Source organism: Melopsittacus undulatus, chromosome 4, assembly GCF_012275295.1.
Source record: "Melopsittacus undulatus isolate bMelUnd1 chromosome 4, bMelUnd1.mat.Z, whole genome shotgun sequence".
NCBI classification, from domain to species: domain Eukaryota; kingdom Metazoa; phylum Chordata; class Aves; order Psittaciformes; family Psittaculidae; genus Melopsittacus; species Melopsittacus undulatus.
Window position 1 is genome coordinate 15,805,331 of NC_047530.1, and position 27,028 is coordinate 15,832,358.

Below are 27,028 nucleotides of genomic sequence, written 5' to 3' on the forward strand. Positions count from 1 at the left end.
AGAGTCAGGCATGTGTTTCTATAGTACGCAACACAGTGGGGCTCCACTGGGACTGAGAACCTTCATGATCCAGTGCTAAATAATGATAATAGGAATATGAAGAGATGAATACAGACAAGCTAGATGTCCTACAAATCTGTCAAAATTTAATATTTACCATCAGCAATACACCACATGACAGACCTTCATAGCTTGATTCAGTACCATGAATGTGAGGGATTGTAGTCTGAGGGAAAAAATGGTAAGGCAGGGCAATGAGCACCCTCTGTCAACAGGGCTGTTTATCCAGGACAGGCTTCCTCAATATGGCTCAAATCAGCAGTAAAGTGTTTCATTCACATACGAAGTATTGCATCTGTGAGCACTGCCCAACAAAAAATGCTCCTACACAATGAGCCTGGGCTTTGTACTTAAAAAGGATATGATGAGCCTTACCAAGCTACATGGTCTTGTTCACTCAGCTCCAAAATAACCTTTGTTTAGTCTCTGCTGCTTTACCAAATATCTTAATCATATTCATTTAAGTTTTGTTTGTTTGTTTGTAAACAATAAAAAGATACTGATTCAAGGATGGTTGGGGTAAATTAATTTCCTTATCTTTGAAAATCCACTATCAAAGCTATGGTGAGAGCAATATCCTTCAGAATTAAGCTCCAGGTTGACCAGAGTATCTTTTCTGTCTGTGTAATCCATCTATGTAACTCATTATGGTGGTTTCTTCCTAAAAGGGAAAGATAAGTGGAGAGGAACATTTTATAGCTCATGAGATGGTCTAATTAAATGATCCCTTTGCTCAACACAAAACATCTTTGACCGGGAGTGTGAAGCTGAGCTGGGGCCCCTCCTTGCTATATCTGCTCAGAAAGGAGGAACATCTATTAGTTTGAAATTTAAGATTACAAAAGCTGTGAACGTGCTTGTGGCAGGCTAACCAACATGCTCAAAGAGGAGGGGATGGATGTCTCAAGGTAATGAGATGGCACCCTGCTGCCTGGGGATACTTTTCCACAGGGAGAAGGCAGAGTGGGCTGTGAGAATGCTGCTCCTCCCTGCCGAGGAGCAGTTGGAGGCCTCGGGGTGGTTCCCTGGGCGTGGTTCTAGTTCCAAACCGTCACAAAGCAGGCTGTGGGGCAGTGCCGGGTGGCAGCCATGGAGGCACTGCGGATGCTGCTGATGCTGCTGGGCCTGGTGAGGTGCCCTCCTGGCCCAGGGGACCTGCTCGGGGGGCTGCGTGTCACCTCCATGTGGATGACGGCGCCGCGGCAGTTGAGTGCTCGGGCTGACACCAACCCCTTGGCTGTCTCTTACTGGCTGGAAGTGGCTGGGCGGCCGTGGGTGCTGCGCCTGCAGCCCAGGAGAGGGCTGGTTTCCCACCCCTTCACCCTGGTCACCTACGGCAAGGATGGGACACGCTGGGAGGAGCACCCCTTCGTTCATGACAACTGCTTCTACCAGGGAGAGGTACAGGGGAGCCCTGGCTCCATGGTGGCGCTCAGCAACTGTGGCAGGGGTCTCCATGGCATGCTTTGGGTAGAGAATGACACCTATGAGATTGAGCCCATCCCCGACGATCCGGCTTTCCGGCACATCCTCTACCGCATGGAGGAGGCCAGCAACCCCATGGGTCCCACCTGCGGGTTGACCCCACAGGAGCTGCAGCACCAAGAGCCTTTGCTGCCCTGACTCAAGGAGCCCCAGGTGGTGCAGGAGGAGGAAGAGGCATTGGAGGGTTGGTGGACACACGCCAGGTACGTGAAGATAGCAGTGGTCGTGGACAACGCACGGTTTGTGAGGTCGGGCAGGAATGAATCTGAAGTCTTGAGGCAAGTCCTGGAAGTCATCAACATTGGGGATTCTCTGTACAAACAGCTTTCTGTTCAGCTGTTTCTTGTGGGATTGGAGATCTGGACCGAAAGCAATCCTATAAACATTACTAACTCTATCTCTTATGTACTTCAGGTCTTTAACAAATGGAGAAGGTCAGACCTGTCTCCACAGATGCGCCACGATGTTGCTCACTTATTTGCATTTCAGGACTTTGGGAAGAACCTGGGACTGGCGTACCTAGGGTCCATATGTAATAACCAGTGGTCAGCAGCAGTTGATTCCTTCACTAATAGGAAGTTGTCCTCCTTTGTTATCACATTTGTCCATGAGCTGGGCCATAATCTTGGGATGCGCCATGATAAACCAGGCTGTAAATGCAGGCGAAAGAGATGTATTATGTACGAAAGTGATGTTGACACAGATGCATTCAGCGACTGCAGTTACAAAGACTACTTTGACCTAGTTACACGTGGTGCCAACTGCCTTCGTCAACCACCAGCACCCGGTACTTTCTACACCATGAAGCGTGAATACTGTGGGAATAAGATAGTAGAAAAAGGAGAGCAATGTGACTGTGGCTCAGAATCAGACTGCAGAAAGGATCCTTGTTGTCACCCAAATTGTACGTTTACTGCCAATTCCGTCTGTGCTTCTGGAAAATGCTGCAAGGGATGTCATTTCCTTCCAGCAGGAAAGGTGTGCAGAGCAAGTACTGGTGTCTGTGACCTGCCAGAGTACTGCAATGGGACTTCCCCTCAGTGCCCGCAAGATTCGCACATACAAGATGGAGCCCCTTGCGAAGATGGGGGTTATTGCTATCGAGGAAAATGTCCTACCCACCAGAAACAGTGCCAGCATCTCTTTGGCAAAGAAGCCAGAGCCGCTTCATTAGATTGCTTCAAAGCAGTGAATACTCAAGGTGACCGGTTTGGGAACTGTGGGATTCGTGACAGTGTCCATTTTATAAAATGCAGTACTGAGAATATCTTATGTGGTAGGGTCCAGTGTGAAAACCTACACGAATTGCCTTTCTTGCCGGACCACGTCACGCTAGTCCAAACCCCTGTTGGACGTAAAAAGTGTTGGGGTCTTGACTACCATGTAGGGATACCAGTAGGTGATGTGGGAGCTGTGGAAGATGGCACGCCATGTGGTCGTGATATGCTTTGTATCAACAGGACATGCACCAGTGTATCACTGCTGAACTACACCTGTAACGTGACAAAGTGTCATGACAGAGGAGTGTGTAACAATCATAACAACTGCCACTGCAGGTATGGCTGGGCTCCTCCGTATTGCAAATTGAAAGGATATGGAGGTAGTGTTGACAGTGGACCTCCTCCAGCCAGGGGCCCTCTTTACAGGGCAAGAACAGGACTATGCACTCTTTCTTACCTTATCACCGTAGTAATCCTTATAATTTATCAATGTCAAATAGCGGCATGGCTTAGGAGGAAAAGAGCCCAATTCCACAGAAGAAGATAGCAGTTATTTCAAATGCAGTTTTTCCTAAAGGAGGACGCCTGCTAATGAGTCAAAATCCTCCAAAAAAGCACTTCCTGAAGACCAACAAGCAGTAGCTTTGGGTGTTCCTGGGGAAGTCTCCCTTGGGCAGAGCCAGCTGATAATTCATCAAAATAGTTCAACACGTTCTGAACAGTTTTAATCTCATGTGATACCATTAAATGCAGAGTAAATGTTATCTTTGTTTATTTTTTATAGTACTTATGTTTATTTATATTACTGAGGTGAGTGACTCGAGAGAGGACGCCTTCAACAGGGGAGCGGGGGGAGATCAGCGTCCAGGAGCCTCAGCTCAGAGTGCCAAGAGCCACCGAGGGAGCCTCAAGTCCTCGACAGGACTTGCCCAGGAGCCGACAGCTCAGCTGAGGCGAGCAGGGACTCACAGGGGGGGAGCCAGGAGGAGCAGCACCAGCCCTGACTGGTTAAAAACCTGCCCCAGGCAGCGCAAGTGACCAGGGCAGGTCAAGGGCGATCTCGTGGGCAGGGAAGCGGGATGGTGGGCACTCACCATATGAGCAGTGCCCTGTCTGGGAGCTCTGCTCTGTCTGCCCCAGCTGTGGCCAGGGTAGGCACCCAGGCAGAGCCGATGAGAGGGGAGGCTGCAGCGCAGAGCTTGGAGTGCAGAAAGTGCCTGCACTGGTCTGGTGAGGGGAGGATGCACAATGGGCAGGGCTGCACCCACTGCTCCCTGGTGCAGGTCCTCCATGTTGTGTAGTAGCTGATGGGTTTGTGGCAGCACCTCCTTTTGTCATGGGTACCAACCTACAGAAGGCATAATTTATGAATAATTTGTGTGAATTGTGTGGCTTATGTGGAACACTTCACATTTAGTAATGTAAAATGTATATATACATATATATGATTTGCAGTAAGAAGAACCCTTAAACACACGCACACACAAAGAATAATCAATAAACTAACCCAAATCCTGAATGGGTTAGGAAGCAAAAAACACGAGGACAATTGCAACATACCCTGTTACTCCCAGCAGACAGGCAGAATTCCCTCCATCCCCAAAGCCTCCCAATAAAGAAAGAGCGATCTTGCTAATAAGGTCAAGCATAGCTTATTCTTCTAACTGCTTTGCATTTTTCAGTACTTGTATTTCTAAGCTTAGCACTATGATGAAAACAGTCCAATGATTGTGCAACTTCATAAAGGAAGGCAACAACCCAGTGGGAGTTTTTTCTAGGCTGATCTTCATGAGAAAACCATAGAATCATAGAATAGTTAGGGTTGGAAAGGACCTTAAGATCATCTAGTTCCAATCCCCCTGCCATGGGCAGGGAAACTTCACACTAAAACATATCACCCAAGGCTTCATCCAACCATCTCTAATTGAAAACCAGTGGGCTAATAATTAAATGAACTCTGGATACTGAAGTGGGTAGTTGACTGGAGATACAAGCAGAGAATCAAACAGAGGCATGGTCAATGAGTATTTTTGTGAGTCTATATTAACACAGATATTTTCATTTTAGAGGGAAAATGTCTTTTTTTCTGTTCAATCAGTGTATATTTGGTTAATAGAAATTATGAGAATATTGAGGGCAAGAAAATCATGGTTTCAGATTAATTTCTCATAAACTGCACCTGACTTTGGCACGAGAAAATCCTAGAGACCTGCAACATCTGCTATCTGCTCTAGATTTGTCAGGTTTGTAGACAGAGTCTCAGAAAGTCTGTCACATAGGGCCACATACTTCACTGATACATGCACAGGTCTCTGAATTTATGCCACAGGGATTTTGCAGGTCCATCTTTTGTAAAAGGGGTGTTTTACTGACTTTAGCTGGACCAGATAAAGCCCTTAAAACTTTCTGTCCCTGAGTAGGAAATGAGTTTTCTCCTTAACCAACTTTCTCCACTGTGCCTATCTCGGTAATTTCAGTTACTCATCTGGGAATAGTATTTATTTCTTTCTTTCATTTGCAGAGATCCATGCCTTCAGAGACTACAATCTACCTCTGGTGCAATCTGGAAAGCAATCACTGCATGCCACTTCATGCGTTTGTCTGGAGAAAACAGTGAATCAGGGCTCAGACAAATTCTGCTTGCAATTCCTGTCACAGGGATTACTGTAAAAAAGCTGACCATTTTTACATTATTTAGGATTAAATTAGGTTATCCAGACAACATTCACCTGGCTACCAAATGCAGCCTGTAGGGTGGTAACAGATAAAAGAGATTTGTAAATTTTGCCTGTTTATGCCTCAACATGGATTTTTTCACCACTGCATCCTGCATCCTCACTCCTGTGCTGCTGTGGCCTCTGTTTGTCCCTGCCCTAGGAATTGTGATTTGTTACATGTGTTCCAGCCACTGGTTCCATCTTCAAACATCCATTGCTTCCTCACTGAAGTGCAAAGGTACTGGTTTTATTATAGTATTTTCCATTTTATTCCTCATCCGTGGCATCCTTTTTATTCATCTTTTGCTCTTTCCACTCTGTCTTTGTTCTTTCATATTCTCACTACCTCTGATTTCAAAGCTCCTGTTCAGCTCCTTCTCTGGAGCATCCATCCGATGCTCTCTAGACCACTGGTTCTCCATTTTTCAAATCTCTGCTAGAAATACATTTCCCACTTTACCTACCTAGCATTTAACTGTTCCCTGCCTTGAAACCACACAGTATTTTACAGAAACATTGGATTTAAATAAAAAATTACTTCCAGCCTCCATATCCAACATTAATCAGGACTATGTCTCTGGTTTTAGTAAATACTATGTATTGTATATGCTAAAGTTTTTAAATAAGACATTATGAAGGAGGAAACACAATATCAATATATCAAGACAGGAAGCTCATAGCTGCTGGCCAAGACAGAGAAACTTCCAGCTCTACATGCTCAAAGCAGCAATTTCCCACAGTTCTCTGACAGCACATGCCGTATTTTTTAGTGGTTTTCATACTCTGGTCCTCTAAGGCAAGTAAGTGCAGTGTAGAGAATATAGCTTACCTTGGCCCTCTTTGTTTGCGGAATTTGGTAATACTGTATTGAAACTCCCTTTTCATACCCCCTGTATTCTGAAGAAGTGTGTTTAATATTGCCCTAGCAGTCATATACAAAGTATTTCAATATTTAGCATTGTATTACCTGAGGGACACAAATTCTACAGATTACTTTCTCTCAAGCAAAACAGGCCCATGTTACAGCTTATCCACATTTTAGATGGCCTGATTTAGAGCTAGCCCAAATAGAGCTGCAAGAGAGTAATGTTGGAAATGATACTTTATAATGGCAGCTGTTTATTTTAAGAACCAAAGTCTTTGGATAGTATTCCCATTGCTGCTGATTTAGCTAAGGACTCTGATTCCTGTGTAAGTACATATACACATACAAATATGCAGGACATGCATTTCTGCACTAACCAAGGACACTTCATCCAAAGTCTTCATACACTGCCTGCCAATGACATTTGGGAGCCAAGTCACTAGGCCAGGGAACATTTCACTGTCAGAAGTGAATTAGGAAATCATAGAAAAGGCACAGAAAAGGCCCAAGGCAGGGAGCAACAAGGAAAAAAGTCTTGAAACATTAGAGAACGCTTGAATGCCAAGACAGCAGCCAAAATCTCAAGATCAGGAAGCCTTCCTTTACTGAGCTGAGCTGCCAGGACACTCGATCAGGGCTAAGACATCATCATGGCAGCAGTGCACAGGCAAGTAGAGCCATGCAGCCTGCTCTGCAGGATCTCCTCAGGGTGTTAATATAAGCTATGCACAACAGCTCATAGGAAAGAAATACCTTTTCAAAGATTATAACAATGCAACAACAGTGCATTGTAGGAACCACTAACAAAAATTTCCCGCAGTGAAATCTTCAGTGAGCTTCTATTAACAGTGACCACACTCATCTCTACGTGTCCACACTTGGGACCTTACATTTGCAATACCACGTGGCCCCTCTAAATGAGTTTGAAAGGCTTTCATAGATCAAGGTCCATTAGAATTTCTCATCTCTTTGCAGGATGGAGCAGTGATGTTTCCTCACTTAAAGTTCACTTAAGCACCCAGTATAGACAGAGTTATACTGATACCAGACCGTGCTGGCCACCGTCCACCACTGCAGTGCCCTGGGAGATGAAGTCTGCTCTGGAAAGCTGCCTGGAGGGTAATGGAACCATTTTTGCAACAAAAGAAGAAAGCCAAGAACCTCACATGTGAACTGCAGACTTGATGCTACCAGGATCCCACGGAGATGGTAAGACTGTGACTGTGCTGCCCAGGGCTTTGCACTCACCAGACCTCACAAATTTATTGCTAGCAAATCTGGGATTTCATGTCCTCAGGAAAACCCCACAGGCTGCATGATGATTAATGTTGGGATGCAGCAGAAAGGCTCCTTTTTCAGAGCTTTACTCCCTTTTTATACTTTCTTGTGAACAAATCACCCACACCTATGGTAAATGACCTTAAAGATCTTCAGTTTCCACTGTAGCTTACAGTTGAGTGGTTTTACTCAAGCACTCCTTTAGATACAAGAATCCCTACACTCGGAAATGGATCTGCCTCTAGGATGAAGTGAGCCATCTGCTTAGCTGTGCATTGCAGCACCTTCAGCATGTTGGGAGAGAGAGAAAAGCAAGCAGAATAACTATATCCAAATGGAAGAGCAAGTAGTAATGCACTTACACTGAAATCTGACCCACACCCTGCAGCTCACACTTCAAACTCAATAACAGCACAAGTGTATTAAAGGTCAGGAGCATAAAACACCTTCATCTCACCTCTCTTCCAAAGACAGGATAGCTAACTGAGCTGCAGGGCCTGCCAGTCTGCTGACAGAGTGGCTAAGTACCCTCTTAGAGAAGAGTACCATTTACTGCATCCTCAGGCATACTTCCTGAAATAGCCTGTTTCTCATTGGAGGCCACTGATTACCATCTACAACTTACAGGGATTTTTGAGACAAGACAGGAAAATGGTAGAAACTTTCCCTTTGACATCAGCCCAGTCAGGTACATCTTGCACAGCAAGAGCCTCCCCAGAGGCCAGGGTTGGGTACCCATAAGGCATGACTGCCTTGGTAAGCACTGAATCTTCACCTTAGCAAAGATTGCCCCATGACATGTAAGACAACAAAAACAGATGCCATGCTTGAGACAACACATGTAAGCCCTGGTTTTCAAACTTGGCCAAACAGGGAACTTTCCAAACAACTCTGCTTGTTGCAGGGTCTTAGCTCCCTTGCATATCACTGGAACATATTAAAAAGACAGCCATTTCTCTAGCAGGTCTGCTTGCTCTGTAAAATTGGTGCTCACAGTTTTCCTCTTGCAGTTCAGCTGTAAGAAGGATTGGGAATAACTGTGCCTCGCACTATCTGGCTGTTGCACAAAGCAAGCAATTAGAAGCACAAGTGTCCCCATTTGCTCCCACGCTTCATTTTTAGACTCATAAACACAGACTGAGCTACAAAACTGAGAGAGATGGTTTTTTGAGCTTAGGGGTAGTTAGATGCACATTTGATGTGTGTCTATATGTTACCATGGAAGAATTCAGCTGAATGAGAGTTACAGCTGTATGTGTGAATTCAACCTAAGGATGCTGGTGTTAGTTATGTAGGTAATGAGCAAGTAATAAGAAATATGCACATATCCTGGAGTGCAGCTGCAATCACTGCTTGATCCTGAAGGTGTAAGGATGACATAAAGATTATGTAGCTGTCCTAATATTCACATAAACTGAGCAGGCTTTACTGCCAGTGGTCACTGGATGGCGTTTCTCAGTTCTGAGTGCCAGCAAGATTTATGGGCAGTGAGTGCATTTTAGGGTTCTTTTTATATTGTTCAGTAATGCAATTTCCAGTTATACTCGCATGCTGTCTGATTAGACTCAAATGATTTTTCCACACTCCTGTACAGATCTGGATACCAAGTGTCACCTCTTGGAATTAAATGATCTTTACTAACCTTGAACTACTCACCATTAGCCCAGGCAGTAAGAGAATGCTAGATGGGAGCAGCCCTGTAGTCTCTTATTCCCCTCTAATGCAGCATAATATGCATCCTTTCACTGTTAGAGGAATGAGTGTCTTCACCTTCACAAAGGGTCAGAGCAGGCACCCTGCCAGACATGGTGGAGTGGCTGATGCACAGTAACTCAAGCCCATACTGCCATGAAAAACATTAAGCAGTTCTGCAGGTCTCCCTGGGGCAGCAGTAACTGGGACGATGGAGGGAGGGTCTGCTTCCTCAGGGTCTTGCTAAAAGCATTGTTCTCAAGTCAGACCTAGGTCATAGCTAACTCAAAACCCTCACACCATACTCCTTTGCCTGGCATAGATGTGCCTTCAGAATTAGGACAGCCTTGGGTGTTGGTAGATAAGATAGAGGAGTGCTTACTTTGCAATCCTCAATATCTGCCTGAAAAGAAAGGTGGGTGTTTTTTTCCCCCAAATCTACTCTTTTCACACACAACAGAGGAATCAACCTTGCTGCTCTTCAGTCCAGCCTGAGTAAAGTGCAAAAGCTTTCCCAGAACACTGGGATTTACCTCAGATATTATAACTGCAGCCTGCAGAAGGACTGTCAACAACTGATTCTATGAGGTTAAAAGTGTTTCTCAAACTTGTTGGCAGCATTCCTTCCCAGTGTGACCATTTTGCAAACCAAAGTACTAATTTTTAATTAAAGTGCAAAAAGAAACACTGAGAATCACAGAATGGTTGGAAAGGACCTTAGGATCATCTAGTTCCAACCCCCCTGCAACAGGCAGGGATACTTCCCAACAGACCAGGTTGCTCAAGACCCTGCCTAACCTGAATGGTAATAAAGTTGTTTTGATTTGGCCTGTCCTGGGTCCTCTAGCCTCCATGGCTAAGCCTCTTAGCACTCTTATTTGCCTGCAAATACATCTGTTGACTGTTCTTCTTTTATTGTATGCTACTTTTGTGAAATTCACTGTAGTCCCGATTAACCTTTCTTAACCAGGCAATCATCAGGCTTCACACAGTTCAGCAGGATCAGCTGACTGATGACACAACCCAGACATAGAAGAAAACATGCACAATAAGTGTGTTGCATTGGATGAATACTCATAAACAAAGGTTCTGTTGTGCTAAAAGGAATTGTTGACTGCAACAAATGATACAGAGAGATCAAAGGAATTTGTATGAAGGTAACAAGTTTTTTGTTTTTTTTTTTGCTATGATGTTATTTCCCTTTCTTCTCTTCCTTGGTTATAACTACGTAAGACAATCTCCAAAGCAAAGGATTTTAGATGCTTCTCTGCTTTTGTGTTCCCAGGTTTTGTAGAAGCTCTGTTTGTCTTTTCCTTGTGCATGGACAAAAAGCTATGATGCAGAGCTTTACATATGATTTGGAAATAAATAATGGATGATTGACTAACCTGGTGACAAACTGCAGCAGCAGCAGCTGTGTATGCTGGAAGCTGGCTGCAGCGTGGGAATTCTGCAGCTGAGCGGAGGTGGTGAGTGGTCTCTTCTCCTGTTCACAAAGGCTTGACACCATTTTCATCACAATCTGGTTCTGGCCCATTCAGAAAAGGGTGAAGCTTGCAGTTTGCCCCCTAAGTGTTCATGAAGGGCTTGATGAAACAATTTTCACATGGCCAACAGTCCTATCAATGCCAATAAATGCACAAGAAGAACTGGAGCGACACCTGAAAGGCTACACTGCTTTTCAATTTAATATCTGGTTTTGAATGTTTATAGACTTGAGTCCTCATCATGGCCCTTAGAGTTTCAATTTATAAAAAATCTCACCCAGCAGCATAAATGCTACAGCAAATTCACACCCAGCTAGAAAAATGCATTGCCAGAGCCCAGGTGCTCAGCCTCCTGAGCTCTCCTCAGATGCTTTTCCAGTTTCCTTAGAGCACTGTCCTGCAATCTGTCCTATCTGCCTGTAACTTAATCATCCTCTCAGGTAGACAGAAACAATCGCAGCTAGAGCCTGAAGATCTCACAGCTCTGTCTCCAGTACCTTTCTCAATATTTACAGTTTCACCCAAGAGTACATCTCCCAGCCATGAACAGGACCCTCCAAAGACAATTTTCTTCAGGTAACCTCTGAGCAGGAAGTTATGGGTTAGTGAGTCATAGATCCTAAAATATCCCTATGAGGCATGTGACCGCTGCATAATCATCATCATAATAATCATAGTAATTGAGCAGTGCAAGTGTACATTTTTGGAATATGCTACGGAAATCTCAGTGCAGAGGAGGAGACAGGCACACACAGGCAGTTTTAGATGCTCAGGGCACCTGGGCGCATCCAGACAGACTGGCACACCCCATCTATTACGGAATGAGCCAGGCAGGCACCTTCTTCCGGGGACAAAAAACCCTCACTGTTGGACAAAAGACAGGCATGACAGCTAATACTGACCAATACCATGACCTCATCTCATGACATACAGATAATGACTGCAAGCTGGCTTTATTTTATCTGAATATGTGCCTTATTTCACAGTACAGTCTATCTATATAATATATAAAACTACTCTTTGTGATGCTTTCTGACAGGTTTCTGACAGGTTATCAAGCTGGGTCCCAGGCAGCCGAAAGTTAGATCTGGACATCACATCAAGGAGGTAGTTTCTCATGGTTTCCCTCAAGCACCATGTTTCCCTTGAAAAAGAAGAAAAAGCAGTCCCTTACAAGAACAGTCAACATAATGACCTATGACTAATGTGGTGATGTATTTAGTACACCCAACACATTACTTTGCTCCTCTCTATGAGGAAGGAGCTGATGGGCTAAACTGACCCTTGCCAGTCATCCTGCACAAATATTATGGCAGCTTTAAATTCTCTGGTTGAGAGATGCTGCTTTCAGCCGAGGGATACTATGTTGGTATCAACATAGAGACTAAGTTGGCCAACAAACAGCAATCATTCCAACACTTCTGTTATCTATTTTGGGATTTACACAGTTATGACATTCCTCTTCATGTTCACCAGCAAGAATTCTGAAGATTAATACATTGGGAGAGGGAGAGGGAAAGAAGGAAAAGTCACCGATGTCTCAGTGCCTCCTTTACCATACATAGAATCATACAATCATAGAACAGTTTGGGTTGGAAGGGACTTTCAAAGGTCATCTAGTCTAACCCCCCTACAATGAGCAGGGACATCTTCAACTAGATCAGGTTGCTCAGAACCACATACAGCCTGGCCTTGAATGTCTCCAGGGATGGGGCATCCACCACCACTCTGGGCAGCAATGTATGTCCATGTACTTAGACAAACTCAGAAAGAGGGAAGCAATGTTAACTCCCTATGTCACTTTGCTATACCACCTTCCAAGAAGCCAGTCACTTCTTTGATTGCTTTCACAACTACTCAGATCTGAGGAATTAAACCCCTGTGTCAATCTCCTTTCCTCTGGCAAAGTCAGTGATCCAGCACAAAAGACATGCATTGTCCTTGTGAATTCTCCTGAACAGCAATCAATAATAGTACGACAACACCTCCGAAGTGACTTAAACATACTTTGTGCAATATGACTAGCAGACAGTTTAAAGAATGACCCAGCTTGAATTTTCCTTCCTTAATTTTCAGGTCCCACACATCAAATCCACTCTAGCAACTGTGACTAATACCCACCACCAGCACACCCGCCTCCCAGGATTTCCTGATTCTAGATCACACATAATTTGAGCAAGATTTGCAAGTAACTTGTCTTATTCTTGGCTTGAGGTACCTGAAAATGCTGAACACCCATTTCCTTACAGATTTTGAGAAGATGTGTTTCGTAGGACACCTGGAAATCAAAGTTCTTGAAATCATGTAATCATTGCTGAATGTCTTAGCTCTAATTTCTCTCACACAAGTATTTCCAGAATTATATTTTTACCACAAGTATGATGCTATTTGCTTCTCCTCGAGGCTGTCTCTTAGGTTCAGGTGAGTACATGCATGCCTGTATCACACCGTGCCCACAACTCCAGCAAGGTCTAGAAACCTAGCAGCAGTGGACTCACGGTGCTGATGGATAAAGCCCATGTTCTTAGCCCTGCTGACAGGGAATTCTCCAGGTATCAGTTCCAGACCTACATTAACACCTTCACACGGAGCTGTGTCACACAGCTATCCCAGTCTGCCCGGCACTGCACCACCACAAGCTGTCACACTAGGCTGGACATACTTCATAGCGAAACTCCATTTTAAAATGTCCTCCTGATTGCAGAGGGAAGCTTGGACATACTGTACCACAGCTGCAGCTTTGCCATGTAAAAGTGATGTGTAATGAAGAGATGCCTCTCAATACAGTGTTGAGAAAAAACCTCATTATTTTTTTATCCATCCTGTAATTTGTAAGCACGAGGTATGACCTACAAAATATCTTGGATCAACAATGCACCCAAAATACATCAAACTGCTCTAATACAAAACGCAGACATGGTGTTTGGTCTAAGAAATCAATGCCTAGTGCTGTGAGCAGTCCTGCTGTTTCTCTGTATGAGGTGAGCAACTCCTTACAGGTACCCTCAAACCAGGAAATGTTCCAGGCATCAGCGAGCATCAACCCATTTTTTCGGCAGCACATGGTAAAATCTGATTCAGGAAAATCAAAGTCCTGAGTGGCTGATGTTGGGGCAGGTGCCGGGCCTTTGCTGCTGTAGAGCACACAGCAGGCTTAGTTTGCCCTGCTCTTGTTTGCCCTGCAATATGGAGTTTACACACTGCAAAACACTTTGAGGCACCATGAGCCGTTGCAGGTGGTGGGTGGCCACTGGTGGGATCGGGGAGAGGCGAGGGATGAGGGAAATTGGGATGAGAAGGGGAATGGAGGAGATGGGATCCCAGCCTGAAGACAGGGACATGAGACCCTAAAATGCAGCAGGGTGAGGCACCGGGAGGGGAAGCGGCTCGGATACAGGCGGCTGTAGGCAGCTGTGTGGGGGGATCTGCGGGTCTGGCCGGTCTGTGAGCAGAGCGACCGGGCACACACTCTGCTCAAGGAGCGGGGCCGGGGCACCCCCTTGCTGGGCGGGGGTCGCGGCGATGCCCGCGCCGGGCGGCGGGTGTCGGGGGCGGGCAGGGGCGTGCGCCCCCGGGGCGGGCTGCGGGGCGGGGGGGGAGGAGGAGGAGCGGCGGCCGCCGGAGGATGGGAGCGGGCGGCGGAGCCGGGCAGCGGCGCGGGGGCAAGGCCGGGAGAGCGGCGGCATCGCCCGCGTAGGGCGGCGCGGGAGCCGGGCGGCGCCGCTGCCATGGAGAGGGCGAGCCCGGCGGCGGGGAAGCTGAACGCCGGCGGCCGCGGGGCGGGCGAGGGGCTCGGCCCCGCCGGGGGAGCCCAGCCGCGGGCGGCGGGAAGCGCCGAGCCGGGCGAGCTCATCGGGAGGGCTCTGGATTTCAAGAGCGAAGGGGCGCAGTGCTACAAGGACAAGAAATTCCGGGAGGCCATCGGCAAGTACCACCGCGCCCTGCTGGAGCTCAAGGCTCTGCTGCTGCTGCTGAGCCAGGAGCCGCCCGGGCAGCGCCCTCCCTCCGCAGCCGCCGCTGCCGGGCTCAGCGAGGAGCAGCGGCAGGCGGTGGAGGCCATCGAGGTTGACTGCTACAACAGCCTGGCAGGTCAGCGGGGCCGGGGGACGAGGGGCGGCGGGGACCCCACACCTTCCCCGACACCCCTCCCTTTCCCTCCGCAGAGCAGTGCTGCCTCACTTCTCTGCTCATTTCATCTCCTTTCCTTCCTCTGCCTTCCATTTTCATCGCTGCTCTCACGCCGGGCGCAGAAGGGCTGTCAGTGCCCCTCTCGTTGCCCGCTGCCCCAGGTAGCGCTGTCTGGGTGGAGGGCTCAGGCTCGGCCGTCCCTCACCCTGCGGCTCAGCTCCGGTCCTTCCCCGCTGGCTGGTCCCCGTGCCGTGCTCTGCCCCGGGCAGTAGGTGATGGGGCGGGCACGGCGCTGCCGTGGGACGCTCAGACTTAAGAAATTGTGGCTCGTGGGCCGGCCGAGATTGCGGACTGCGTTTTATCCTCAGCCCGAGATGTCCTTCAGTGCCTTCACCGCAGCTCCCGTTCGGGTGCCTGTAATTAACAGTATTACAGGGAGGGAAGACTCCTTCTACCACATCTGATGTAAGGAAGGGGAAGGGTTTGGACGCCACTGCAATAGCTGCAAATAGTGCTAGATATAAAAAGAATTTTTTCCCTCTTAGCCATGAAAGTTGAAAGCAAATGTAGTCCTGGCTTCACACTAGCTGCCTGTCATCACTGTGGTTAGTAGACATTTGATCATCACTCCCTTTGCTCCCTGCTGTCTGTTTAGAACAAGTGCTGCAGGAAGATGGAAGGGAGCAGTGGGGGGGTCAACTACTTTGTAGTTGGATTCTGAAGTCCTTACAAAGACAGGACTCCTGTTGACTTCAAGGGTCTTTGCCCAAGCAAGAGCTGCAGGATCAGGGGTTATTTTTGGTCCCTAGCATCTCATGGATTTTTTTCTTTCCAAGCCTGAAAGCATCTCTAAAACAAGAACTCGTGCCTAGGTGTGTAAAGGGAGGAGAGCATTCATAACCTGGGCAAGGTGCACAAAATGTCAACCTTAATAAAGCTCTGTTGTTTTCCAGAAGGATGACAGGTCACTCATTGCCCTTTATATCCTTGGAGAAAAAAATGGCGAAAATCAGGATGTTAGTGTGTCAGTAGTCACCATCACTTGGCTTTTGGGCTTCTAGACAGAGTTGGTTAGCTTTGTTTCCTGTTGTCTAGTGCTAAAAAATAGGCACAGAATAAAGCAAATGCTTTAAAATACCAAGCCAGCATCTTGTCTTGTCTTAATCCATGCCAATCTGTTGTAATTGATATGTCTTTTGGAATGTAATGGAGGGCACAACTTAGCTCCCTTTCATCATGTTTTCTAATATTGTTCCTTCGAAAGCCTGTTGAAATGGCATGGAGGGAGAGGCAGGTGAGATTCCAAAGTGATACCAGAATTGCAAAGCTGTAATTTTGTCTCCTTCCAATTTTCTGTTCACGGGCTTATTAAAATCCATTCTATTTGGCAAGGATCATTTAGTTTGTACAGGGTTGTGCAAAGAGCCTATAATATTCAAACAATATAGCTTGGCAAGCTCCTGGGCTTGAAAAAGTACTCACAGGCAATATCTCTGCTAGATACAAACGAGACATGGTAGGTAGAAGGTAAACGAAGGAGGAGGGATGGGATTTGTTTCTGTGGCACTTTCTGCTGGGTACACAGGTTCCACTTGCTAGGAATGTGTCTGCTCCTGCTGATGAAGTTGTCCTGTGCAATGGTCACTGTCCAGCTCCTCTACTGTTCTGAGTGTGTATGGGGTATTTTTTTTTGCTGTTGGTTGTATTGGATCTTGTCAGCAGTAGCAATCAGTGTGAGAAACGTGCTCCATCTTTAACCTAGATTGGAACAGATTTTTCCCTAAATTTAACCAGTGTGAGCACAGGAGGAGATGAGCATAATTAACCCTGCAAGCAGTGCTTTTCCTGGGATAACCTCACAGCAGGTCAAGCTGTCATTTTGCACAGGCAGTTGTCACATGTTTTCAGTAGATGGCACGCACAGAGCAGAGAATGGCATTTGTCTCAGAAATGCGTGGCTTCGTGTGTGTCTGCTGGGCTGTTTGCAAGCAATGCTGAAGAAATGCCCTGTATGATGGAGAGAGGAGTGTGCAGTTAAGCTGGAATTGCAGTATTGCTACTCCTAGCCCAGTCCCAGAGCTCCTGTTCTAGCAGGAGCATCTATGAATTAATGTCTGAAGGGAAGGGGGGGGGAGTTTCCCCAGAAATGTCACAATAACTAGTATGCCTTTCTAATGGCAACTTCAAGAGGTGCAGCAGTGGGACTTTATTTTCCAAGTGTGGTGCAGCAGAAGCCACCCATTTCTTCACGCAGTGGGCTGGGGCACAAGCGCATACTGTTAGGGTTGAAATCAGTGTTATTTTTCGTGAGCAAGAAAGGAGACACAGGGGGTTTTGCATCTCAACATGGAATGGGTGCCTAGAGCTGTTTTTAAAATAAATAAATCTACATAGTGCAGGGAGCATAGCAGCACTACATGTTAATTCTAGAGAAAGCAGTTTTCCCTTAGCTCTGATATGTACCCAGTAGCATTAGCAGCTGTCATCCGAGTGTCCTTGTTAACAAGTTCTTTTAGCACCTCCGCTTACTCTTTAAGCCTAGCATTTAAGAAGCCCACCTTGCTTTTGAACTGTCATTTGTTATGTGGCCACCACACATCCACCTGTCAGAGATGTTTTGTGTTACTGATGCAGATGCGCGCGCACGCACACACACATACACACATACACTTACTTGTTTAGAAGCAGCTTACCAGTCAGAGGAGGGCATCGACTATATTTTGGTAAATATGCATTTAGCCAAAGAAGTAGGTGAGAAACATGCACCCAAAGGAGATTTGGGGCAATCTCATGGGTGAAGGCTGGGGTTGTTTTTTGTTTTAATCTGACTGATTATATGAGTAAGAACATGTGGGCAAACAGTAAACTGTTGTCAGTGCCTGTATTGCCTCACAGAATGTAAATTTAGGCACAAACATGCACACAGATTGGCGTTTAGCTCCACTTCTTTTGTAGAGCATCTTCAGCAGGCAGTTCTCTTACTGCGAGGTATGATGGCCAGCTCTTTTCTTTCATTGGAGCCCCACAGTGTTCGGTGTGTTTTGTGTGGTCCTGTGTTGTAGAGCTGAGTGACACCCCCAAACCTAAATTATTTAGCCTATTTCAAAGGATCCCAGATCCTGGGTTTTGAATTCTCATGATTTTATTTTAGTTTTTACATTTTACATCAAGATTTTCACTGCTTGCCATTGGCAGTACTGCTTGGATTTCTATCACTAAGCTGCTAGCTAGGCTTGAGTTTAAACTCCAAGGGTTTTGCCTACCATGTTCTTATATGGGCCTGCTGATATTCCTTCATCTTATCACAAGTGTCTCCGATAAATGTCACCAGAGGCGAGTGCAGCAGCATGGTCACGTCTCCCAGAAATTGCTAGGGTAGGCAAAGATAAATCCTACCACCAGCATAGAGCCTTGCAAAATGAATGCAGGGTTGTATGGCAAACAGTCCTTTCCTTATGACTCACTAACTGATGGTCTCTGACCTTGAGAAAGTCACTTGACCTCTTTTTCCCTCACTCAGCCCTATTGAAAAATAAAGAACAGTCTCATCCTGATGGTGCATTCAACTGGGTTTCCCCCAAACATGCTCTTTCTAAAGAAGATGAATGTATAAAAAACACCTGCAGAAAAGCGACTGGCCAAATATCCCTCAGGTCTTAGTTGCCTTTCTACTCCTACAGTATATTTGGTCTAGAACAAGCTTAAATACTTTATATAATGCATGCAGGTAGGGATTATTTACCTACTACAAATGCAACCATTACTCTCATGGAACACAATGATTATTTTATTCCAGCAGTATTGCCTAAAATTTTACAGGGTCAAAAGGGCTATGTCTGCTCTGCAGAGAAAAACAAATCCTAGTCATGCCAAAGCAGCAAAATGCTAAGAGTAAGCATAGTTTTAACCTTTTCTTGTGAGGGAATGGTGCAGTGTGATAAGCAAACCTTTGTTGGTTATCCTAAGTAGGCAGAAATGCAAGAGCTAATCCTGGCAGGAGAAACAGAACCAGAGGGAGAACTGGGGATCAGGAGTGGTGCAGGGGCATCTGGGTTTCTAATCTTCCCCTTCTGCGCTAACCAGTTTTATTACCTTCACCAGATCTTTCCATTCTTCAAACCTCAGTTTATATGTCTGCACTTACGACTTCTTGGGGTTACTGAACAGCTTTGTTAAATACATGAATGCAAATTAAATGTAATGTGTTTATATCCCCATTCAGGTGTGTTTAGTGTACTACAGGAGTCTTGGCAGGAGGGCACACATAACCTGCACAGAGTATTTAAAAGTATAGCCATACAAAATGCATCTCAGCCTGGATAATGAGGTTTTTCTACACTGGCAGAAGAGTGCACTGGGTACCATTCATGTCTATGTGAAGGCCATAGTGACAGTCCCACAAAACATGGCATTTCTAGCACTGTAGGAACCTCCTAAGCACCTCTGGGCTCTAGCTCCCAACTGTCACCAGCTGCACAGATTTCAGTGAGCAATCTCACTGGGAAATCCAAGTAAAAATACTTATAACACTTAATACAAGCAAAAAAATAACTAAACGTGAGAAAAGCTGGTAAAACTTGTCTCCACTGACCACCCACTAGGACTCCTGACAAGGAGTCTCTGCTAAAATCCCATCTCAGTATATAGCTGTTAACAAGTACAGACTCTACCAGGACACATGGTGCTGTGGGTGTTAAAGCAGCCTTGGATTGTTGCTTGATGCAAAGGGGTTTTTATGCACTGCATCAACAAAAAAACACCCTCTGTAAGGATGCTGTGCAGTGGGAAAGAAAGAGAGCAACAAACAGAGCAGGTCTGCACTTTAATGGATTGAGTTTCCCAACACTATGGTCAGCCAGAGTGCATGGGAGTATCTTGTTTTACAGGCCTGATGTAATTACTGCTCCTGGTAGGTGACACTGCAACAGAGAATAAACACAGAAAACTATGTGTGGGTTTTTTAATGATAGGCCCAAACCCTGACATACTTAAGAAAAAAGTGGGATTTGAAGAGCCATTATCAAGAGCTACTCTTTAGAAATAATCAATATTTACCTACTATTCCCTTTTATTTTGGAGACCAAAATTCTCCCTATTGAGGGATTTTCTTGTCCATTGAGAGGATAGGTTGGAAATACATCCAGACACTAGGGGAGAAGGAGGGATGAAGAGAAAGGATGCCAAGTTGCCACCAAACTTGGTTTAAGTGATACATATCAGATGATGTCCCTCTTATGGAGGCAGGAGATGCATTTTCCTCTATATACTTCACTATTCTTCCCAAGCTTCTTCAAAACTTGAGGCTCTGGTGGGGTTTTTTTTTGCAGCCATTTCTACCACATGTTAAATTTCCTTTGCATGAGGAGAGCCTGTCCCAGTTGACTTTGTCACCATTTGCCTGAAACAAAACATAGTACTGTGAAGGTACAGATCCCCTGCCAGACTGCTGAGAAGGAGCTGCAGTCTGGGTGAGCTGAGATCCATCCAAGTCTAGCTACAGCTTACCATGGAGGATGAAGCAGGAGATACAAAAAATCACAAGGATTCTTCAAGACCAGAGCGGTGGTTAATTTGTTTACCTAAAGAGTACTGGTTGTTCTGGTACTGGTTGAGAACAGTGATATGTTTTCTGAGAGTTCTGTAGCAGCACATGCTGCCAACTTTGCTCCATCCTCTTCTGAAATGCTGTCCTAGAGTGTCCTCCAGCAAAAGTCCACAAGGAGTCACAGGCTCTTACACAGGTTTCCATCAGTGCTATGCTAAAGATGGTTCAGCTGGCTCAAAAAAACAAAACCAAAGCTGGTTCCTAGTCTATTGTGAAATACACTCATGAGTTTCATGTTTACTCCTTTCCTGAGAGCTGCACCACCTCTGCATGGTTCAGCACGTGGAACATCCTTCTGCTCTTCATGTTCACTTGGCCTCAGACCCAGGAATTTCTAACCAAACTCCAGACCTGTTTTCTCCAGCCTTTCTCCTAGAACTGCTTCCCAGTTCAGCAGTACATCTCCAGTTCCTCATCAGTGTCCTCTGAGCAGGGAAACTGGTGCTCCGGAATGAAGGGCCATCAGAAGCTTTCACATTAGCATTTTAGGATGAGATCTAATGCATGCCTGTTAAAGAAGTTGCTGTGAGGAAAGGAACAGTAAAAGTAAACAATATAAACAAAAGGGGAGGTCTAAATGTTGCCAGGTCCCAGCTTCTTATTGACATTGTGCCATCTCACAGAAAACACCAAAGAAAAGACTATGAGACTGATAAAACAAAATGAAGAAAGAGAGAAAATACATCATGAAGTTTTGAGCATTTACTGGCTATTTATATTCTTCTCTTTTATTTCATGGATGAGAAAATTATATAGAAGGGAGATTACTGTTAAAAATCATGTTCCCAGCTCACTCAGGCAACCATATAAGTCTAACATAATAGACTAACACAGAGAGTTAAAAATGCTCTGAAGAAGGAGTCAATATTAACTATCATTAACTAGAAAGTTGTTACTAATGGCTGCTCAGGAATCTGTTTCCTTTTGTTCCTTCCTGCATTGCATCTTGGATAAGAAACCGCATAGACATTGATCGATGAATGCAGGTAAATCTTGTGATAGCATGGAGCGTTACTATTCTGTTCTCTTTAACAAAGATTGTAGGGTCAGTTTCTGGAAGCTTTGCTGGAATTACTGAAGGTAACTTCAGCTGGGGCATGCTCCCTTGTGTGAGGCTGGGAAGTGGTGGTAGGACGCTGTTCTTATACACTTACCAAGGCAGCTGCGAATGCCTACCATTGAGCGTGGGGTAGGAGCAAGTAAGTCCGTCTCAGCATAGCCATTTGGAATTTAGGACAGCACTAGAAACAATACTAAGACAATTCATGGAAATTAATTGGGTACAGTCACATTTTCTCTCTATGATAACCCAATGCAGAAGTGACAGCTGGGAGCTGTGATCTTTAGTGGTCATAGCTTGATGTGCCAGACCTCATCTGTTACTATCCATAGGCAATAGCTAATGTCATGCTCTTAACTTCAAAATCCACTCCATTCTCCCCACTCTCCAAAATTCTTGACGCAACATCACCCTGAGGCTCATAGGCTGGTTAGCACCATCTGCTTCTCCTTGGATTTGTCCCATGTACCCTGTTCTCCCATCATATTTCTCAGCCCAGGAGGCAAGGCTGCTTATGCAGTCTGTGCCTTTAACCTTTGAATTCCCGTACTTGCTCTTCCAGTTGCAATGCACTTAGACTTTCTGACCTCCCCGAGTTTTGTCCCTTTACAGACTTCCCCCATTTCTGTTCTTCCAGTGAGGTGCTCTCATCCCCTTTGTTCTCATACTCTGTGCCACAGCACCTTGTTGTGCCTGATTATTTTGAGCTGATTTTGCCTTCAGTATATTAGTGCAGGTTGGACCTTCTCTCTCTTCCTGGCTTTCCTCAGGGCCCATCTCTGGCTGTGACACCTGCAGGAAGCCAGTCTGTTGGTGTTGTTTACCTGTACGTATAACACGGAGAAGCACCACTCTAAAACAGCATGTACGTGTTCAAGCATGTGACTGTATTCCGTATCTTCACATCCTTTGTCACTCATCTTGATAAAATTACCAACTTCTCTGATCAGGGGCATGAATTTTAACACTTGCTTGTCCTATGTAGCCATGATCACAGCTTTGCCCATCACAACACCACATACTAATCCTGAAAGCCATGTGTAAGTCACTGTCCCTAAATCGTTCTGCAATAGCCTCCCAACGGGAGCTGAGGGGTGGGAAACAAACAATCTCATGCTGTTTGTACCTCTAGCAGTTGTGGATCTGTTTGCCAAAGAACCCAGGATTGCTTGATAATTCCTGAGTCCCAGGCTCCTGACTATCATGACATCTCCATCCTATTCACTTATATGTACCGTCAACAAGGAAGGAACTGCAACTCTGCACATGTCCCTAGGTGGAAAGAACACCATTCTTACACTGCTGCATAAGCTTTTCAGGATGCAGGACACTGATTGTTCATTGCAATGCTACATTTTTCCTTCTCCAGCATATCCATGGTTGACAGGTCAGATCTCTGCCCTATTAAAGCAAATACTTTTCTAGCCACTGTTCAGTATTCCCTTTCTGTCTTTAGTAGCAGCACTGCTCATTGCACTTAACTTGCTGCCAGTTTAGGGGGCTGTCATGTAGATTGTTCTGCATCGATGGCAACAGCAAGTCCTTTCATATCAGAGTGGCAGGCAGCAAAACTCTGCTAATCCAGCTGTCGATCTAGTTGCTTGGGAGCTGCTGGAAAGGAGCACCTGGGTCAGCCAGCAAAGAGTCACCAAACTCCCAAATTTTCATTCCAAAGCTTCTGCGATGCCCTGATTACAACTATCAGTTTTCACACTTCTGGTGTTACTCTGGCCTGGCCACATCAGAGACATCTAAACAGCTCATTTGCTATTCAAGGAGACTCAAGTGAGCTATGTACCTTGCTGTAAGTCACCTTATTGTGTAAAGCAGGAGGGGTCAGGGAGAACCTAATCAGGTAGTGGTGGAAATGTGCTACCCATCTGATGCATCTGTAAGGCTTAGCCTCATTTCAGGTCAGCCCAGTTGGATGCTGCTTATCCGAGGTCTTTTCCAACTGGAAAGACTTAACTCTCAGCTATGGGCAGCAGAGCTGTTTACTGCTACCTGAAGCAGATGGAGAGGAGAATACAAAACAAGCAGCAGGGTATCCTTCCCACATTCCTCCGTATAGTGAGTGGGAGAGGAATTTTACTCCTGGAAGCAAATTAAAAACAGAGGAAGTGACTGGGACACAGCATTTATGTCAGACCTTTAGTGCTTCCTTTGGCTATTCCTGGGCTGGTGTGTGGGCTGTGGTACCCCTACAGCTAGCATCTAATCCACAAATTCACCCTGATATGAAAAGCATCTTTATGATATAAAGAAAGATCTTTCAACCAGCTGCAGGGAAGAAGCTGTGAGAATTCACATTCTGGCTCAACTCCTGCTCCTAGAGAGGGAGAGGGCAAAATTATGTTATATCCATTCTTTCAGGGAGCAAATCCATGGAATGACAGTAGCCTTTCCCAAACAGGAGCTGCCTGGGGAGGTCATCACCTTACCCAGTTGATCTTGCAGAAGTAGAAAGATGAGTCTGTTATGATGCTCTGGAAAACCATCATAAGTCAGCCCTAGCCTTTGTTCTGCAAAGGTACCTTTTTTATTGTCTAGTGTTTCAAAAACAAACAAATCAGAATCTCTGCCCAATGCCTGTAGCAATGATTCTCTCATCAAACAGCATGATGCAAAGTTAAGCCTCAACTCCTTTAGTCAACATATTTTTTAATACTAGCATAATTCAAATCCTAGATTACTATCCTCTTAAATGCTTTACAGTGATTAATTGCTTAAGACGTGATAGTGCATTCAAGTTGCAAGGAAACCGGAACAGCACAAGATATTGTGCTAAAGATACTTATATTGGAAATACAAAGAAAATGCATTCATTTTCCTTTTTACATTCTCTGTTGTGATAGAGCTCAAACTGAGGCAGCCTGGGAGCTTTGCTCATACATGATGGTGGAGGTAAATTAAATTAATAGATTAATACAAAATAATTTTTAAAACTCGGGGCTGATTAACTTGAGAGTACAGTGCCAGAAGGTGTCATGGCGTTAAAGAACCTAATAAGGTTAGAAAGAAGGCTTAGACATATAACTAATCAGAACATTCACTGCTGTATTAGGCAGAGTAAGAACTGTAAAGCAAATATTATATTTTCATGCTTGATAACCACTGCTAACTGGTTTGGATTTAAGAATAAACTTCTCTGGGATTTTCATTTCCATGGCCATGTCACATAAATGACTCAGTCATCCTGTGATCAGCGAGCATATTCACATCCTTTTCCTCTTTGCTTGTTTCCAGCACATGAGCTCACAATCTAGCAAAAAGTCTTAGTAGTCCCAAAGAGCATGGTCTTAAATTTGGATTACCAACTTCCATCCCAGGTAAATTTACTGCTGTGTACTAGGTGATGTAGTTCTTTTTTTATCACATTGTTGTTCTTGTCCCTTTTGACAGTACCTTCCAACTTCACAGTCAGTAGGGCACCCCTACTTTTACACTGGGGTATTAACAAAACATTCAACAAGCTCAAATCTGAATTTAATTCCTGAGGTATTCTACTAGTGATCTTACCAATATGCTTGTCAGGGCCACCCATTTCAGCTTCTTTAGCCACCACATAATATACTGTTTTTTCGTCTTCCCTAGCTGAACTATAAAGGCACAGTCAAGAGAGGGAATTTTATTAGTGGCCTGATTCAATGCAATGATTCCGGTGTTCCTGGTGCCTAGAAACAAGCTCTCTACTTGGGGTGGAAGTTACCCTCCGTGTACTCCAAATCACATATAGGTGCTGCCTAGAATTCTTGCACCACCAGCAATGCATTGCACAAACCTGGTTTATGATAGGTTTGTGAATGACCAGAGATCTTTACCTGAAGCATTTTACCACAGTTTATATTAAAGAGAAGACATCTTATTAGAGGACTGGCTTTTGCTCCTGCACAGTTCGACCGCTGACTTTTTCAAGCAAATAATATACCGAATCATGCCTCTGGTTTTTAGTTTATTTTTTTTCAGCCTTATTTTCAAAGGAAATTAGTCATGACAAGTGTGTTTCCTGTGGCCTGTCAGTCCTCCTCTCAATAACTTTCAAACCTGTTGGCCAGCTAGATTTGAGAGACAGATATCTCAATGGTACTAAGTTTATAAGGTACAAATGGAGGGCAGCAAAGGGTCAAGAACGCTAGAGGCCCATCTACATGAAAGAGTGATGCTTAAACTCACTTTACATCATCTGTCAAAGCTCAGCCAGGTGATACAGCCTGACACAGCCGGGATCAGCTGGTGCTGTTCCTGACAAGCAACTCTTTTCTGTAAGCTTGTTTAGTGCATTTATTTAAAGAAAATGGAGTTGAGAACTTTGTTTTATAGCGATGTCTCTTCAATTAGATAGACAACAGTTGACTTGGGCATCCTCTTGATCTTTGATTCTGTCAGTTCTCCGCTCCATCCCTCCCACAAGAGGCCATAAAAGCTTCTCTCTTTTTCAAAACATCATTAAAATGGAAAGGCTTGGGGCTACACTGGATCTGGATAAAGCACATGAATGTGTTGCTATTTTCATGAAAGAAATGTTCCTTCTTGCCATTTGACCATCTTCCCTAGCTGAAAAGTCTCATCCGGCAAGGTTCAAGGGAAAACCAAAAGCATTTCAGTTCCGATCAGTTATACATGGTATGAATACACAAGGAGGTGGCTCAGAGACAGCCTGCTCTCCACTCCTTAGCAGACTCTGCAATTGTCTGCTCTTTCCTGTGTCCCAGGAGGTGAACTGTGAGCCACCACAGGGCACAGCACACAAATGTCATGCAGCCATGTCATCGTGCCTTGTTTGTGGTACAGGATAAAGTGCTAGCTTTCATCCCAGATTGGACATGCTGCAGTAAGCCAGGCCTGAGGCAGTTGTGACATGCACAACCGTCAGTGACTTCATTTGAGAGCCTTCAAGCTGTTCCAGCTGCATTTCATAGTCCTGCTGTCAGTTGTTTGAACCACTGAGCAGAGGATTCTTTACCCTTCAGTAGAGAAGGCAGCTTGCAATCCATAATTTCCTCCAAAGCTTCTCCCTATTTGATCACCTCCTTGTCTCAGATGGGTTAAAAACCCTCAACAATCCATTAAGACCTTAATTTCATTGTGTAATATGTTCTAGTAAGAATCATAAAATATTTGACAGCACTTGTTAGAGATGGACTGCTGTTGAATTCGAGGCACCTACCAGATGGTTGTTACCATCTAATGTTGCTGATCTCTGATAAATTCTATGTGCTTTTCCCCTGTGAAAACAACTCAGTAGACCAGATTCCCCCAGTGGGTGTCAATAGCAGCAGGAGGCCAGAGGAGGAAAGGCTATGATGTAGTTCAGGTGCCACAGTGACAGAGTAAAGCAACACAAGGTGAACAAAAGCAAAAAAGGAATAAAAAGCAGTGGAATAAACAGCAACTGGAACAGTAGATCTGAAGGCAAAACATATCGAAAGTC

The 27,028-nt window shown here is 45.1% G+C and overlaps 2 protein-coding genes across 2 annotated transcripts in view; both read left to right on the forward strand.

Moving 5' to 3' along the window:
• The first annotated feature begins 1,149 nt into the window (after positions 1–1,149).
• LOC101878078 (disintegrin and metalloproteinase domain-containing protein 20-like) lies at positions 1,150–3,340 on the forward strand. The gene is given in 2 exon segments (XM_013129811.2): positions 1,150–3,288; positions 3,290–3,340. Coding segments are annotated over 2 exon segments (2,190 nt in total).
• An 11,192-nt stretch (positions 3,341–14,532) lies between these two features.
• Positions 14,533–27,028, forward strand: part of TTC9 (tetratricopeptide repeat domain 9) — a 29,139-nt gene continuing 16,643 nt past the window's right edge. The window contains exon 1 of the mRNA XM_034062678.1: positions 14,533–14,893. Within this exon, the coding sequence (XP_033918569.1) occupies positions 14,533–14,893 (361 nt within the window). The remainder of the gene's footprint in view (positions 14,894–27,028) is intronic.